The 15,937-nt window shown below is 42.6% G+C and overlaps 1 protein-coding gene across 1 annotated transcript in view; it reads left to right on the top strand.

The window, feature by feature from the left end:
- LOC105488716 (synaptotagmin 9) overlaps positions 1-15,667 on the top strand; it is a 228,638-nt gene extending 212,971 nt beyond the window's left edge. The window contains exon 7 of the mRNA XM_011753039.2: positions 10,281-15,667. Coding sequence (XP_011751341.2) covers positions 10,281-10,289 — 9 coding nt within the window. The 3' untranslated portion in view covers positions 10,290-15,667. The remainder of the gene's footprint in view (positions 1-10,280) is intronic.
- Positions 15,668-15,937: the final 270 nt, after the last annotated feature.

The following is a 15,937-nucleotide window of genomic DNA, read 5'->3' as shown; positions in this document are numbered from 1 at the left end:
GCTTACTGCAGACCTTTACTACACATGGCAATTGAGCTTTTGCTCTCTGATCATGGAGAAGTTTCTAGTGTGCAATAGTCAGGAGGCAGGAGGGGGCTGGTCAGTGTGTAAGTACCCAAGGGAGGATTAAGACAAGGTGCAGTTTGCACACAGCTCCTCACAGTGGGTGGAGGCACCCAGAGGAGAGAGGCAAGGTGCCTGCACACGCAGCAGGCTGCTTATACCTCTCTCCGGTGTCTTCCTCATGTCAGGAGAATGAGAACTAGAGGACCTTGGGATCTTGCTCTTTAGCCAGAAAATGGCCACCATCCATAAGTCGTAATGGTGATATCCTGAAGTCAAGGTCATAGGGGAACAGATCTAATGTCCATTTTATTGATCACTAAAGTTTAGGTTCAATTGAGAGTGGGTGATAGATATATGACTCTTCATTCATTATCTCTTTGGTATTTATATTTTTGACTTATTTTTTCAGAGCTCCATTGGTCCCTATTCAGGAAATGCTAAATTTAAACACCCTAGTCCTGTTTTAGAACCTGCCACCTAGAGTTCTCAAGTGCCGAAGCCACCGACCGCCTTCCCATCTTCACTCACCAGTAATTCTACAGAGTCAGGCTCAGTGGGATCTGTCAAGGCAAGAGGGGTGCTTCAGCTGATCCCATACTATCACTCAATTCTGTTTTTCTGACTCTCCTATTTGCTCTTCAATCCAACCTCTACACTCCTTCAAGTACTAAAGTACAAATCTGAGCATGTAACTCTCCCACTTAAAAATCCTTCAATAACTGCCCTTCATTCCGAACAAGATCAAGATTGAGTTCCCTACCTTGGCATTCAAGGTTCTCTGAGACTCTGCCTCCATCTCCTCCTTATACTTTATGTTGAGGCCACACCTAATTGCTGGTGGTTCACACAATGCTTTCTATTCACCCCCATGCCTTTGCTTCTGCTTTAACTTTTTTCTTATGCTGTCCTTTCAACCCCTCTTTTCCTGGCTAGATCCAGCCTGTCTTTTTAGCATCTAATCAGTTGTCAGCTTCTTCAGGAAACATTCTGAAGATCCTGTGGTATGAGCTAAATATTTCTCGTCTGTGCTATCTTCTCCTAGCACCCTATGCCTGCCCCTGACATAGCATTTTGTGCTACTTGATGTTATCTGTGTGTGTGTCATCCCCAGCACCTCCCACTGCTCCTTGAGAATGGGCCTAAGTGTTATTCATCATTGTATAACAAGCACCTGGCAAAATGCCTAGCACAAAGTCAGCATTGAATAAGTTCTTGTTGGATAAAATTTCAATTTCTTCTATCTTACAACTTGTAAAATGATTTTTACAAGTTTTACTTACTGATTTCTTAGACAAATTCTACATGTCATTTTTTTTTCAAATCTGCAGGCATAGTGGTTCTATTAATGCACCAAAGTAACTGAGAGCTAACTCTGAATGCCAGAGAGCAAGTCAACACCCATGAGAATTAAGACAATGGCAATGAAGGTCCCAGTCATCATCTCAGATGGATTTGCAGTGGCATGAAGCCTCAAACAGTTCTCACAAAGGTCTTTATAAGAGACTTACCTTAGTTTAAAAGGCAGGGTGGGAAACCCATGACCATTTCCTCCAGAAAGCACAGAACTCCTACAAGCCTGGAGTCACTATGTTGGCTGCCATGCTGTCAGCTTATCCCAGCAATCTTTCAAGGTGCCTCATTACATGGCATCGTTTGCTGTATTGTAAGAATTCTGTCCAAGTAAGAGTCAAGCAAGTTTCCTTTGAAACAATCACTTTGCAGAAGGAAATGGAAAGTTTCAAGCATTTATTTATTTGTTCAACAAATATTGATTGAATATCTACTATAGGTACTGAAGATACATTTTTAGGGACAAAATAGTCGAAAATCTTTGCTCTAGTGAAACTTGCCTAGTGGGAGACACAGACATATTATGTTATACTGAAGGTAAATGCTATGAAAAATAAAATAGGGCCGGGCGCAGTGGCTCATACCTGTAATCCCAGCGCTTTGGGAGGCTGTGGTGGGTGGATCACCTGAGGTCAGGAGTTTGAGACCGGACTGACAAACATGGCAAAACACCTTCTCTACTAAAAGTACAAAAATTAGCCAGGCATGGTGGTGGGTGCCTGTAATCCCAGCTATTCAAAAGGCTGAGGCAGGAGAATTGCTTGAACCTGGTAGGCAGAGGTTGCAGTGAGCCGAGATCATACCACTGCACTCCAGCCTGGGCAACAAGAGTGAGACTCCATCTCAAAAAATTAATTAATTAATTAATTAATTTAATTTAATAGAGCATGTAATGGGGATCAGAAGTGTGATATAGATTGTTTACTTTTTACAGGGGGTTAATTTTAATGGAGGTAATGGTAGGGCTCACAAACAATTGGAATATTTGAGCAAACCCTTGAAGGAGATGAGGGAGCAAGCCCTGTGGCCATGCAGAAATACAGGCTAAGGGAACTGCCAATACAAAGGTCTTAAGGAAGTTCACAAGAGGAATAGTGAGGAGAGCAATGTAGGGGATGCAGAAGAGAAAAAAGAGAAAGAAGTAGGGGATGAGATCAGAAAGGTAACAGTGGGTAGAGCTCAGGTTACCTGAACCCAGTAGAGCTTCAAAAGTACTTTGGCTCATTTGCCAAGATGGCAATTTTTAAGAGAGATGTGACATGATCCAAAGTTATCACTGATCTCTCTGCTGCTGTGTTGAGAATAGACTAGATAAAGACAAGGTTGGACATGAGAATACCCATTAGGAGTCTACTGCTATAATCCAGATGGCAATAACAGAGACTTGGACAGTGTAGAAGCAGGGAACGTGGTGAGAAACGATTACATTCTGGGTATATTTTGAAGGGAGACCCAGTAGGGTTTTCTGTAGTGTATGAGAGAGAGAAGTAAAGGATGATTCCAAGGTTGACCATGGAAAGACAGAGCTGCCATTAAGTGAGCTCAGGAAGACTGCAGGTAGAGCACCTATGTGGGATGATCAGGAGTTGGACCTAATAAGTTTGAAGCAACTATTGGATATCCATAGGAAAACATAAAATAGCAGTTAGATGCAGGAATCTAGAGTTCCAGAGAAAGATCAGGCTATAAAAATGGATGAGATATAAATAGTAAAGAGAAGAGGTCCCAGGACTAAGAACTGGGACATTCTATTTAAAGGTAGAGAAAAGAAGAGAAACTGATAGACTGAGAAGGAGCAAGTCATTGAAATAGTAAGAAAACCAAGAGGGTGTGGTATCCTAGAAGGCAAGAAAGAAATTGTTTCCAGAAAGAGGGAATGCCCAGATGTGACAAATAAGATGTAAACAAAATGAGGATTACAAACTGACATTGGGCTTATCAATATGCTGGATATTGGTGACTATGGGGTACTGGTTTGAATAGTGTCCTCCCAAAATTTATATCTACGCAGAACATCAGAATGTCACCTTATTTGGAAATAAGTTATTTGCAGATAACATGTTAAGATGAGCTTATGCTGGATCAGGGTAGGCACCAAATCCCATGACTAGTGTCCTTATAAGAAGGTCATATAAAGACATAGAGGGACATACAGGAGACTGCCATGTGACAATGGAGGCAGGAATTGTAGTGATGCAGCTATAAGCCAAGGATTGCTGGCAACCACTAAGAGGTAGGAAGAGGCAGGGAAGAATTCTCCCGTAGAGCCTTCAGAGAAAGTATGGGCCCACTGGTACCTTGACTTCAGACTTCTAGCCTCCAGAACTGTGAGACAATAAAATTCTGTTATTTTCAGCCATCCAGTTTGTGATACTTCATTATGGCAACCCCAAGAAACTAACACACTTGATAAAGCAGTTACTCACTTGTCTGTACCTTGATTTTCTCAGCTGTAGAATAGGAATAACAGTACCTGCCTCAGAGAATTGTGGTAAGGAGTAATAATATATCTAATATTCTTATAATAGTATATACCAAATTCTACATGTTAACCGTTATAATGATTATAGATCTAATAATTTTATTTTGAAATAATACTTTCTTCACTTGTTCTTTGTTAAATTCTCATTAGCTCATTAATTTAACAGATTAAACTTTCCTAAACTTTTAAACACCAATTTTACGTTTAATCAAATTCTCTTAAATATTTTTCAATAAGGAAAAGGATAGAAATCTAGTGAGTAAAATTCTCCTAAATTTTTAAGCATTGTTTAAGCAATTGACTAATTAAATTTCTGTGAATATTTCAAACTAAAATCATAAATTTAAAATGTGATTATATTAAACACTCCAAACATCTAATGCAGTTGTTAAACAAAATTGTTCTCAATCACATAACTCTTATAATGCTAATAAATAAAATCTTATGCATTTAGGTGAAATTATCTTAAGCATTTCAACGTCTTAAAAATAAGCTTTATAAATGTAGTATAATAGATTTTCCTAAGCATTTAAATGGTGACTATAAATTTAACTAGTTAAGTTATTCTAAATATGTCCATTAAAATCATGAATTTTATAATTTTCTGGTATATCAGATTGTTAAGCATTTAGCTTAAAAACAAAAGAAAAATTGGAATAACAAGATGTATATTGCACTTGAATAAATAAAATTTACACAAAAGCATCATTTATAATTCTTATTTGTTAAACCTTTCTGTGTCACAGTTCCTTTTCTAATTAATAGGAACAAAATGATCAGTTTAGAAGCTCTTTCTAGGAATTGAAATTACAGATGACCAGAGATCTGAGTCCCAAATTGCAGAGGTAGAATAACTGTGCACAGACATGGGACGGGGCATTGGTTGCCTCACAGGGGAATTTTACCAGAGCTATGAATTAATAAGGCAAGTTTCTTCTTCTGGTTGGCTTCTGCTTGCTGTACTGTCAGTGGGAGACAATCCTAGGCTTTTTAATGAAATTTTATTTTGTAACCCAGTGCATCACATATATCCTTGGAATCTTTCCAATTTCACCCTTATCGAATTTTTTGTTATAACTTTTATCATTCCTATTCCCTGATTTGGGTAGATGGAATTATGGACACACACACTCCCACATAGTAGTCACAATCAGAGCTTCCTGCTGAGACGTCCTTTTACTCTCTGTTCCTTCTCTTCATCCTTGATTCTATAGTCTTCTTTTGACCACACTGAGCCCTTCAAGAATAAGATGTGCATTATTTATCTTTGTGTTTTTTTGTTTGTTTGTTTGTTTTTTGAGAGGGAGTCTGGCTCTGTCACCCAGGCTGGAGTGCAGTGGCATAATCTTGGCTCACTGCAACCTCTGCCTCCCAGGTTCAAGTGATTCTCCTGCCTCAGCCTCCGAAGTAGCTGGGACTACAGGCACCCACCACAACACCCAGCTAATTTTTGTGTTTTTAGTAGAGACAGGGTTTCACCATGTTGACCAGGCTGGTCTCGAACTCCTGACCTCAGGTGATCCACCCGCCTCGGCCTCCCAAAGTGCTGGGATTACAGGCGTGAGCCACAGCGCCGAGCCTAACTTTGTTTTCTTATTGCTCAGCACAGATGCCTGGGACTCAATAAATGTTTGTTGAATGATGAATAGATGTAATGAATATTAATTTGAAGTAACAAACTCCAAACATCCTCCGCTTTACTTCATCAGGTATAGTAATTTTGGCCCTGTAGTAATTTCCTATCTTGCCACCTCATCTGAAAAATATGACAGTCCTTGTCTTACCTTCTGAATGGTGCCTTCACTGTAGCCTTTGCTTCTTGATTGTTTGTAATGAGCTCCTCTCAGTAAATAACAGTCTATATGTCACACATGCCACACACCATTTGCCACCTTTCCCCTCAAGGTCTACTTGACAGTGAATCTTAACACACTCTCCTATGAAGTCCGGACTGGTCAGAATTCATTTCTGGACTGCGAATCCTTTTTAGAAAGGTGCTGTAGTGGAATTACTATTCAAAGCACAATAATTTACCATTCTGGGCATAGTACTTAAGAGCATACATTTGAATCCATAAAAGCATGGTGGCAGATTCTGGCTCTGCCATTTACTACCTTTATTATTTGGCCTTTTTCAGACTCAGTTACCTCACTGTAAAACTATAATTGTAATATCTGTCACAGAGGGTTGAGGTGAGGCGTGAAGGAGATAAGATATGCAAAGTTCTTAGGATAGAGCTAGTGCTTAAGCAATCAATAAATAGTAGTTATTGCCCAAATGGACTCTTTCATTCTCCATGCTACTGACCCAGTCTCCTGAAAGGCAGGATAGTCACATTCATACTGCTTTATTTCTTTAACATACTTGTTCTTAAAGGGGAGAGGGAAAGTAAAAAAAAAAAAAAAAATAGAATGCCCTCTTTACAGAAAGCTAATCAGATTGTAAACTGGCAGAGTGTGATAATTCTTCACATATTTGTAAAGCTGTGCTAAGCAACAATCAACAAAATCAGATTCTAAACCAGCAGAGCATGATGAATCTTCATATATTTGCAAAGTTGTGGTAAGCAATAAACAGTCAACAAAATCCTGAGATTTTTGTGCTTTTTAAATAAAATTTTAAATGTAAGTTTAACAATATTAAGTACATATAAGATTAAATCATGTAATAAGAATCACTTCCATTTTTGACAAGCTTCTTAGTTCAGAGCCCTTAGGTACTTCCTGTAATAAAGTCCCATTTTCATATTCACAGAGAGATATTATCTAATGTTTCACTCTGTCTTTTCATGTTCTTAATTTGGGGTCTGTTTCAATGGCCTGTCTCATATCAGCTGTCATTTTTGTGATCGAAATGTCACTTCACATTACAGTTTTCATTAGGACAGTTCTCATCTTTGGTTTCAATTCAATTTAATTCAAATTAGATCCTTATGTCTCAGGACAACTGAATTCACTTAAAATCTCCTCTGTTCAGATAGGATTGTAACCACTATTTCCTGTTGATACTACTGGAGTTGTTGGTACCTTCTAAACCCCTGGTACTGCCTGGGAGCCCACCAAGTCTCATAACAAGGACACTGCTGCTTCTGCCCGTGGAAATAGGGCTGGCACCAGCATTGGAACCAGCCAGGCTAGCATTATGCTTAATAGTTATTAAACCACCATTACAGTCTCTGGTGTTGATGCCTCAGTCTCTACCACCTTCGTCTCACCAAAATCCCACTGAGTCAATGCTTTTCTGAATTACGGAAAAATCTTTTCTCCCATTTTGTTTTATGAAATGTTTAGCTGAAAAACAGCTCACTAGGTTATAGGAGTTTGGAAAGGTGTAATTTGCTTATTTTGTTTGATTTGGTTGAGTTTTTCTAGTTTTCCCCCAACAGAAGCCAGACAAAAAGGAGCTGAGCAACAACAGCAAAATTTACTCATGTCTTCTCCTGAGACAACTTTTTCAGACCTAACTTGTATACTTGACTTTCCCTAGAATAAGTTTGTTTTCAAGAGGCTGTTCTTGCAAGATTGCTGGTAGCAATGACCCTACCACGCCACCAGATGTATTGAAACTCCTTAACCCTGTCATCTTGTGGACTCGGTCCCAGCTCATAAGCATTCTAGGACCTTAGTGGCACTGTCCAGAAGAGGAAAAGATTCAGAGCCCACAAAACTCACCCAACTGAAGGACTGCACCTTAAGAAGGGGTAGACTAGTAGGCCACACCGCCATATTTCCAGAGGCTGACCTTGACTGGCTAATTGCATGCACAAGGAAATTCACCAAATGAGCAAAGTCCAGCTATGGAGTTCAGGTCGGAGCTATGCTATGACTTGGCCATTGGCAACAATGCCTCTGCTAGTGGTATCCCTGGGTATAGGGACTGGTAAAAAATTGGCTGAGATTGCAGCCTAGCCCTCTAAGGAGGCTTTAGACAGGCCATAAGAAATCAGGTACAGAGGTGGTCCCTAAGGCTGGGTACTTTGGGAGAGCTAAATCCAAAGCATTCTGAAGGAACTGCTTAAATGAAGAGGTAAAACTAGGTCATAGCAAGGAAAAATGAAGTTGTACACAGAACTGAGGGGAGAAACAAGTTACATATGCATGTCACTAGCTGGGGGAATCCAGAGAAATGGGATGAGCAGCTAGGAAACCACAAGTGGGATATGGCACCTGCTGTATGCTACTAGTTTGGACTAGGCTTCTTAAAGGCAGCTAATCTGGCTAGATTTAGAGTCTAGAAAGCCAAGGCAGATAAGGTACTTTTAATACATCAGAAATGTGGACTGGACCTACAGAGGAAATTGACATAATTGCTAAAGCTTGGACTTTGAAATTAGAAGTCTTGGGTTTAAATCTTAGCTCTGACCCTTAGTCACAGTGTTGCTTTGCACAAATTAGTGTCTCTACAACTCTGCATCCTCCATTAAAGAACGCCAAGGGGTCTTTTAAGAACTTGTAAAGTCTATATCCCAGTGCCTGGCATACAGTAAGTACCCAAAAATGAAGGAATATTGGCTAATACCATCACAACTTAATTCCAGATCACATTCATTGGTGGCACTGAGCCTATTAACAATTTGCCTTCTCTGATGAGAAAGGACTCAGGAATTGGCAAACTGATATGGGTATGGGTTTCACAGTTTGAAAGAGTGGCTAGGGAACCAAAGGCCTGACGTAGGTGGTGGCTTAGAAAGCAGAGCTATTCGGAGGACGTTCCAGGGTAGCAGCTGCTCTGGCAAACTGATATATGAACCACAATATTAAGACAAATATCATTCATGCTTTCTTCCTAGATGCAGAAACAAATACCCCTTTCCCAGAGATGTGTGTGTGCACCCGCACACATGCACACACTTCAAAGCAATGGGTCACAATCAAACATGGTTTCCCTTTGCAGTGAACACACTGCTTTTTAATACTTCCCTTAAGTAATAGCCTCACATGTGAACTTTTGATCCCTGAAAGGAAGTCCATAAATTTCAGTGTCAGAATGGTTGCTACTGTTTCATAGTTTATATGTAAATTTTGTTATTCTTATATCCATAGAAGTCACTTCAGTTTTTTCTCTCTATAGCCGCAGTATTACTACATTTAATCTGTGCTGGCAGGTGCCCTGAGTTTAAATTAAGTTGAATGCTGGGCTGAGTGTGAAACACAAGAGATACTGCTAGTCTAAGCCTGGGGCTTCCTTAAGAGAGCCCCTCCTTCACATCTTGGAGACAAGGAATGACGTTGCACCACTCAGACCTCATCTTTCCATCCCAGCTGTATTAGTCCATTTTCATGCTGCTGACAAAGACATATCTGAGAGTGGGAAGAAAAAGAGCTTTAATTGGACTTACAGTTCCACATGGCTGGGGAGGCCTCAGAATCATGGCAGGAGGTGAAAGGAACTTCTTATGTGGCAACAGCAAGAGAAAATGAGGAAGAAGCAAAAGCGGAATCCCCTGATACACCCATCAGATCTCATGAGACTTATTCACTATCACGAGAATAGCACAGGGAAGACTGGCCCCCATGATTCCATTACCTCCCCTCCCGGGTCCCTCCCACAACACATGGGAAGCCTGGGAGATACAACTCAAGTTGAGATTTGGGTGGGGGCATAACTAAATCACATCACCAGCCTTACCTCCGACCACTTCACTCCTCACACTACAGTCCAGTCACACCAAATTGTGATGATTCCTTCAATGCACCATGCCCTTTATTGCATTTCTGCCTTTGCACAGTCTCTTTTCTCTACCCCAAGTGACCTTTCTTCCTTCTTTCCAGAGGGATTCCTCTTAAGCCTAAATGGCCTACCTCAAGACTCATCCTTCAGAATGTTCTCTGTAGACCTCCTCAATCCCTTTGAAGTTACTTCCTCCCTCTCATTGCCCCTGCAGTATTCTATGCAGCTTCTTACATTGTAATTTCTCCATCTGTGAGCCCTTTGAAAGCAGGGTGAGTGTCCTACTTATGGTCTTTATATCCCCAGCATCTATTAGCATGTCTGGCACTTATTTGATGCACATTAAAAATGTATGAATGGGCTAGGCGCGGTGGCTCACACCTGTAATCCCAACACTTTGGGAGGCCGAGGCAGGCAGATCAGGAGGTCAGGAGTTCAAGACCAGCCTGGCCAACATGGTGATACCCTGTCTCTACTAAAAATACAAAAATTAGCCAGTCGTGGTGGCAGGTGCCTGTAATCCCAGCTGCTTGGGAGGCTGAGGCAGGAGAATTGCTTGAACCCAAGAGGCGGAGGTTGCAGTGAGCCAAGATCATGCCACTGCACTCCAGCCTGGGTGACAGAGCAAGACTCCATCCCAAAAAAAAAAAAAAAAAAAGAAAAAAAAGTATGAATGAAAGCCCAATTATTTTTTTGTTTTTTCTTCCTGCAGAAACGATGACCATGGGTAAGAGGACTGCTTGCGCCAAGGACACAATAGGACAACCATCTCACAAAGATCTCAAGTAACTTTTTCCATCCAGCAACACCCAGACAATTTCAGTGACCAAACGCTCAGCTGTAACCACAGCAATAACTGGCCTTCTTTCTAGACCGGGTTTGGTGAACCTGAATGGTTCAGCCACGTTCTGCAGGTGGCCCAAGGCGATGTGCTGCAGGGTAGCATGTCTCTCATGCCAAGAACCAAGATTGGACTATGAATGAAAATAAATGATAGATATAGTGACAGTACCAAGAGTACCAGGACTCAGTGTTTCATATGAAGCCTTTGGTGATGAGGACATAGCATCTGCCCTGGAAATTGTTATTCTAACATAATATTATTTTCTAGAATGCCCTGGAAGGACAGAATATTTAAAAATATATCCAGGTGCTAAATAGGCAGCAGATCTCAATTCACACATGACTACCTTTGAGCTAATGACTGTCTCCAGAAAATAACTGTGCCCCAAAAGTGCTGCAGATTTGCAAGGAAGAGCCCCAAGGGAGTAATAGGACAAGCAGGCTGTTCCCTGGAAAAAAAAATCTAGTGCAAGGAGGGCTAGTTCACAGCAAATTCACTGCCTCCTCCCATGCACATGGTAGAGAGTACCAGTATCAACATGGCCCTATTTTCTGCTAAAACCAGATTTTGAGGAATCAGAGACCCCCAACACTATTCACTCAGTAACCAGCAGCCACTTCCTTTCAACTGGGAATGTTATTAGAATGAAAAGTAATTGTTGGCCGGGTGCAGTGGCTCACGCCTGTAATCCCAGCACTTTGGGAAGCCGAGGCGGGCGAATCACAAGGTCAGGAGATCAAGACCATCCTGGGTAACACAGTGAAACCCCGTCTCTACTAAAAATACAAAAAATTAGCTGGGTGTGGTGGCAGGTGCCTGTAGTCCCAGCTACTCAGGAGGCTGAGGCAGGAGAATGGCGTGAACCTGGGAGGCAGAGCTTGCAGTGAGCCGAGATCGTACCACTGCACTCCAGCCTGGGCGACAGAGCGAGACTCCATCTCAAACAAAAAGGGGTAAGATGAGATCATGGAGAGAGAACACAGCCATCCCCTAGAGAAAGGCACAGCTTTTGGGCTTCTCTGGCCTGAGTGCCTTCTGGGGTATTTCCATATGCAATGGCCCAGAGTCATAGCCTTGGGCAACCACACACAGAGGATTTCTTCTCTCTTCAGACACATACATCACTTTCACAGCACTTGGGGATGGAAATACCTGTAAGAGTGAAGGTCAAGGGCCCTCCCCAGGCATCTCATTCATTACTCAGCTTCCTTCCTGACCAAGTCTGCCAACCAATGGCCAGATATATGCCTCATCCTCATTGCTTCTGCCTCCCTGTAAATGAAACCACAGGCCTCAGCATATCCTGGGAGGACTGGGGGCTGTTACCTAATGGTCATCTCTGTCCCATTATAGGTGCAAGGCACCCCATCCACACATTTGCACCACTACTCCAAAATAATATTTTTCTTTTCACACAATCTCTTTGCAGCAGAATCCAGAGTTGGATTGTAGTTTACCTTCCCGGAAAGTTCATTATCTTTGTTTCAATTAACATTTCATCATGGAACTAACTGGGTGGAAGAAGGATCGTTACACGTCTTCAGAAAGTTCTCATTGCCCCAGCTGCCTAGTACTGTACAAGAAGCTCTACTCTGATGGCAGATCTAAGAAGGCTATAGGCCTTTGGTTGTAGGAAGCAGTGTCATTACATTCAAGCTTCACTTCTCTGATCGACTTCCACCCACTGGGATTCAGAGAATCCAAGGTTCTGCCTATGTCTGATGCCATAAGGAAAATTCAACTTCCTCCGCTCAAGGTTCCCCTCTGCTCATCCTTCCTCATTCAGACATCCGCCGCCATACCAGTGTTTAGAACCAAAACATGAAGGGCTAGCACTACCAGGATAGTTAGCAGAAATATTGTCTGTAAAGCTAGGCAGATGAGCCCAGAAGAATGGTCCCAGAGAAAGAAAACTATCTTCAATAGGTATCAGGCAGCCATCCCAATAAATTCTGACATGTCCTTGGCAATGGGAGCCTAGGCGGGAGATCCTGAGGCAGCTGTGCCTACTGTTCCCCACCTCAGGAGCTTCCTGCCCAGAAAGCCAGCAGCCTTGGCATACTAATGAAGATGAAGCTGGTTTGTTGGTATGAAATAGAAGGTGGCTATGTAGGGGCAAGCAGGCAAAGAGGACTGTCCACATGGCAGGCAGGTGGCTTTGTGTCTGGAAAGCTTTGCCTAGCCAGTACAGCTGTGGCCAGAGGCTGGTAATAAATTTGAACTCCCTCAGCCCATTTGCAACTCTGCCTCTGTTCTCTTGCATTCTGTTTGGTTCCCCTTTAGTTTCCTAGTAAATACTCCTTTTGAAAAACTACAACCTTGTCTCATTTAATTTGGGGGAAGGGGATTCTCCAATGTCTTTTCCAGGATAAAGAAGTAAATTTAAATACCATGAAAAAATGGACACGGCAGTAGAAGGGAAACATTCTGATGAGACCTTGGGAAAAGCTGGTGCCAAGAGAGAGGGAGAGGCCAGGTGTCCCCCCAACCAACTGGCACTGATTCTCAGCCCCTTCCTTTTACTTCTGTTGACTTCAAGGAGATCTGCCCTTGATGTGTGTTGCTGCTGAAGCACCCTCCCAGTGAGTGAACTGGACACATACAGCAGGCAGTATGATGTTCAGGAAGTACACTGGTACATGACAGGAGCAAGGATCAGGGAGGGGAGGGGAAAGGTTTATACAATGCGGATGTTTTCAAAATTCTCCAACAATCATGACTTTAAATGGTATGATTTAGGGCTGGGTGCAGTGACTCACACCTATAATCTCAGCACTTTGGGAGGCCAAGGCGGGAGGATCACTTGATACCAATAGTTCAAGACCAGTCTGGCAACATGGAGGGACCCCCCCCATCTAATTTTAAAAGAGACCCCCCTGGCTAATTTTTTAAAAATTAGCTATATACCTGTAGTCTCAGCTACTTAGGAAGCTGAGATAGGAGAATCACCTGAGTCCAGGAGCTTGAGGCTACAGTGAGCCATGATTGCAACAGCCTGGGTGACAGAGCAAGGCCCTGTCTCTCTAAAAAAGAAAAAAAACAAAGGTATGATTTAGTTCACATGGCCATCAGTAGAACTACATTTCATATGATGAGAAGAAAATAATTATTTTACACTTGAGTCAGGGAGACTGACAAAGGATAGGTATGGAAAATGGCTTGCTATTTTCATGGACATCCTGTCCTGCATTTTGAGGGGCCGGGGGGGAGGGGCATTCCAATGACTTATTGCTGCATAACAAAGCACCAAAACATAGTGGCTTAAATAGAAATATATTGTCTCTCATGATTATCTGTGTTGACTGAGCTTAGTTGATGCTCTCCCCTTGGAGTCTCATGGTTGCTCTCAGATGGCATCTGGGGCTGGCATCATCTGAATGCCTGCCTGGGATGGATGTCCATAATGGCTTCTTCTCTCACATCTGGCTCCGGAATTGAAATAACTGGAACAGCTGCAGAATGGCTGGACATCTCTCTACACGTAGTCTCTCCACATAGTTAGCATGGACATCTCAAGATAGTGTTCTGACAAAGTGACTGGCTTCCTCTAGAACTAGCATTTCAAGTGATCCAGCTAGATGCTACAAGGTTCTGTTAAGTAAGTTCTAAAGGAACCTAGAGTCATTTCTGCCACATATTATGGGTCAAGAGCAAGCCATAATCTTGAATTAGCCCAGATTCAAAGGGAAAGAAATTACACAAGAATGGAATACCAGAAAGTGTGGCTCATCAGGGCCATCTTTGGAGACAGTGGGGATGGGAGTGGGAGTCAGGAGGTTAATGAGTTAAAGGGCTTCCAAGCTAGCTGTCATTTTAAAAGCACATTGAATGCTCAACATACATGGAGAATGCAGTTAGTAATAAGGGGAAGAGGAGAAGGGAAGGGCTAAACATGGACAGTTAAGCAGCGTATAAGCTAAAGAAAAACAACCGACTCTGACTGATACAGTGCTTATGAACTTTCAAAACAAGTTTATGCAAAGTAATTTAATGAACTGAGAAAATGACACAAATATGGATGTGAATATAGCCAAAAATAATGTCTGCTGCCAGTATGTGGCTCCTGATAATTCTGCAGGTCACTTAGCTGCCCCTGACCACCCACTTCACGGATAGCCACCTTGAACTATTGAGAGAGTATCTAGCTTAGGAGTGCCCAACCTCTGGTATTGCCACTCAAACTCAACCCAGAGAATGCTCACCTGTTGCTTACTGTGCCCTTCCACATCCTTACAAAGAGTATCTCTCTCACACAGGAGTCCTGAGTTGGTTGCTGGCACAGAGCACAACCCAGAGGCTGAGTGGCCAGTGAGACTCCTCTGAGAATCAGGTATTCTCTCTAATGGGAACTCCTGACTCTTCCTTCTCAGTCCCCTGTTGGGACCAAAGAGGAAGGATACCCCTCAATATCCTTTTGCAATCACTGTGGACACTTCCCCAGCTATAGAGGTGCTGCTTTGGGATCATCTAAGACAGAGTCAAGCCTTTGGCAATATTCAGGAAATGCTGGTATGTCTCAGATGAGCTTTCAAGAGGAGAGGCATGTATGAATGGGGCCTTTCTGGGATAGCACACACTATTCTACTTTCTTTTTAATTTTTAATTAATTTATTTATTTTTGAGATGGAGTTTCACTCTTGTCGTCCAGGCTGGAGTGCAGTGGCACAATCTCAGCTCACTGCAACCTCCGCCTCCCAGGTTCAAGCAATTCTCCTGCCTCAGACTCCCGAATAGCTGGGATTACAGGCACCCACCACCACACCCAGATAATTTTTTGTATTTTTAATAGAGACGGGGTTTTGCCATGTTGGCCAGGCTGGTCTCGAACTCCTGACCTCAGAGGATCCACCCGCCTTGGCCTTCCCAAGTGTTGGGATTACAGGTGTGAGCCACTGTGCCCAGGCCCACTATTCTACTTTCTATTGAGTACATTCCAAGATAGGCTGATCTTCATGGAAGAAGTGAAATAGAAAACTGAGGAAAAGAAAAAAATCAGAAGAAAAAAGTCTCATCAGTCAAGAAAGTATCCCAAGGAAGACCTACAGGACAACTTCCAAGACAAACGGGAAAAGAGAATGTTGGCAATCTAGGAGCTGCAGAAGGAGAGAGCCCTGGTCTTCATCCCTAAGCCCAGGATGAATTTGAGGCAAAAATAGGCTCTGTTCTTTTGGAGGAAGCAAAAGGGAGTGAACAAGCGAGCGAGAGGGAGAGAGAGAAAGAGATAGAGAAAGAAAAAATGAGAAAAGAGGGATGGAGGGAAGGAGGGAGGGAGGGAGGGAAGGAGGGAGGGAGGGAGGGAGGGAAAGAGGGAGGGAGGGAGGGGAAGAGGGAGGGAGGGAGGGAGGGAAGGAAGGAAGGAAGGAAGGAAGGAAGGAAGGAAGGAAGGAAGGAAGGAAGGAAGGCAGGAAGGCTCTGAGCAGTGTCACAGACCTGCTTCCAGTGTCCCTGATATAAAGCTGTCTTTGCTCAGTCTCCCAAGAGAACAGATCAAGCTTCTCCCAAGGACTATGGCAGGAATCCACTTC

This window comes from Macaca nemestrina, chromosome 12 (genome assembly GCF_043159975.1).
Source record: "Macaca nemestrina isolate mMacNem1 chromosome 12, mMacNem.hap1, whole genome shotgun sequence".
NCBI classification, from domain to species: domain Eukaryota; kingdom Metazoa; phylum Chordata; class Mammalia; order Primates; family Cercopithecidae; genus Macaca; species Macaca nemestrina.
This window is presented reverse-complemented; position numbering and strand designations above follow the sequence as displayed.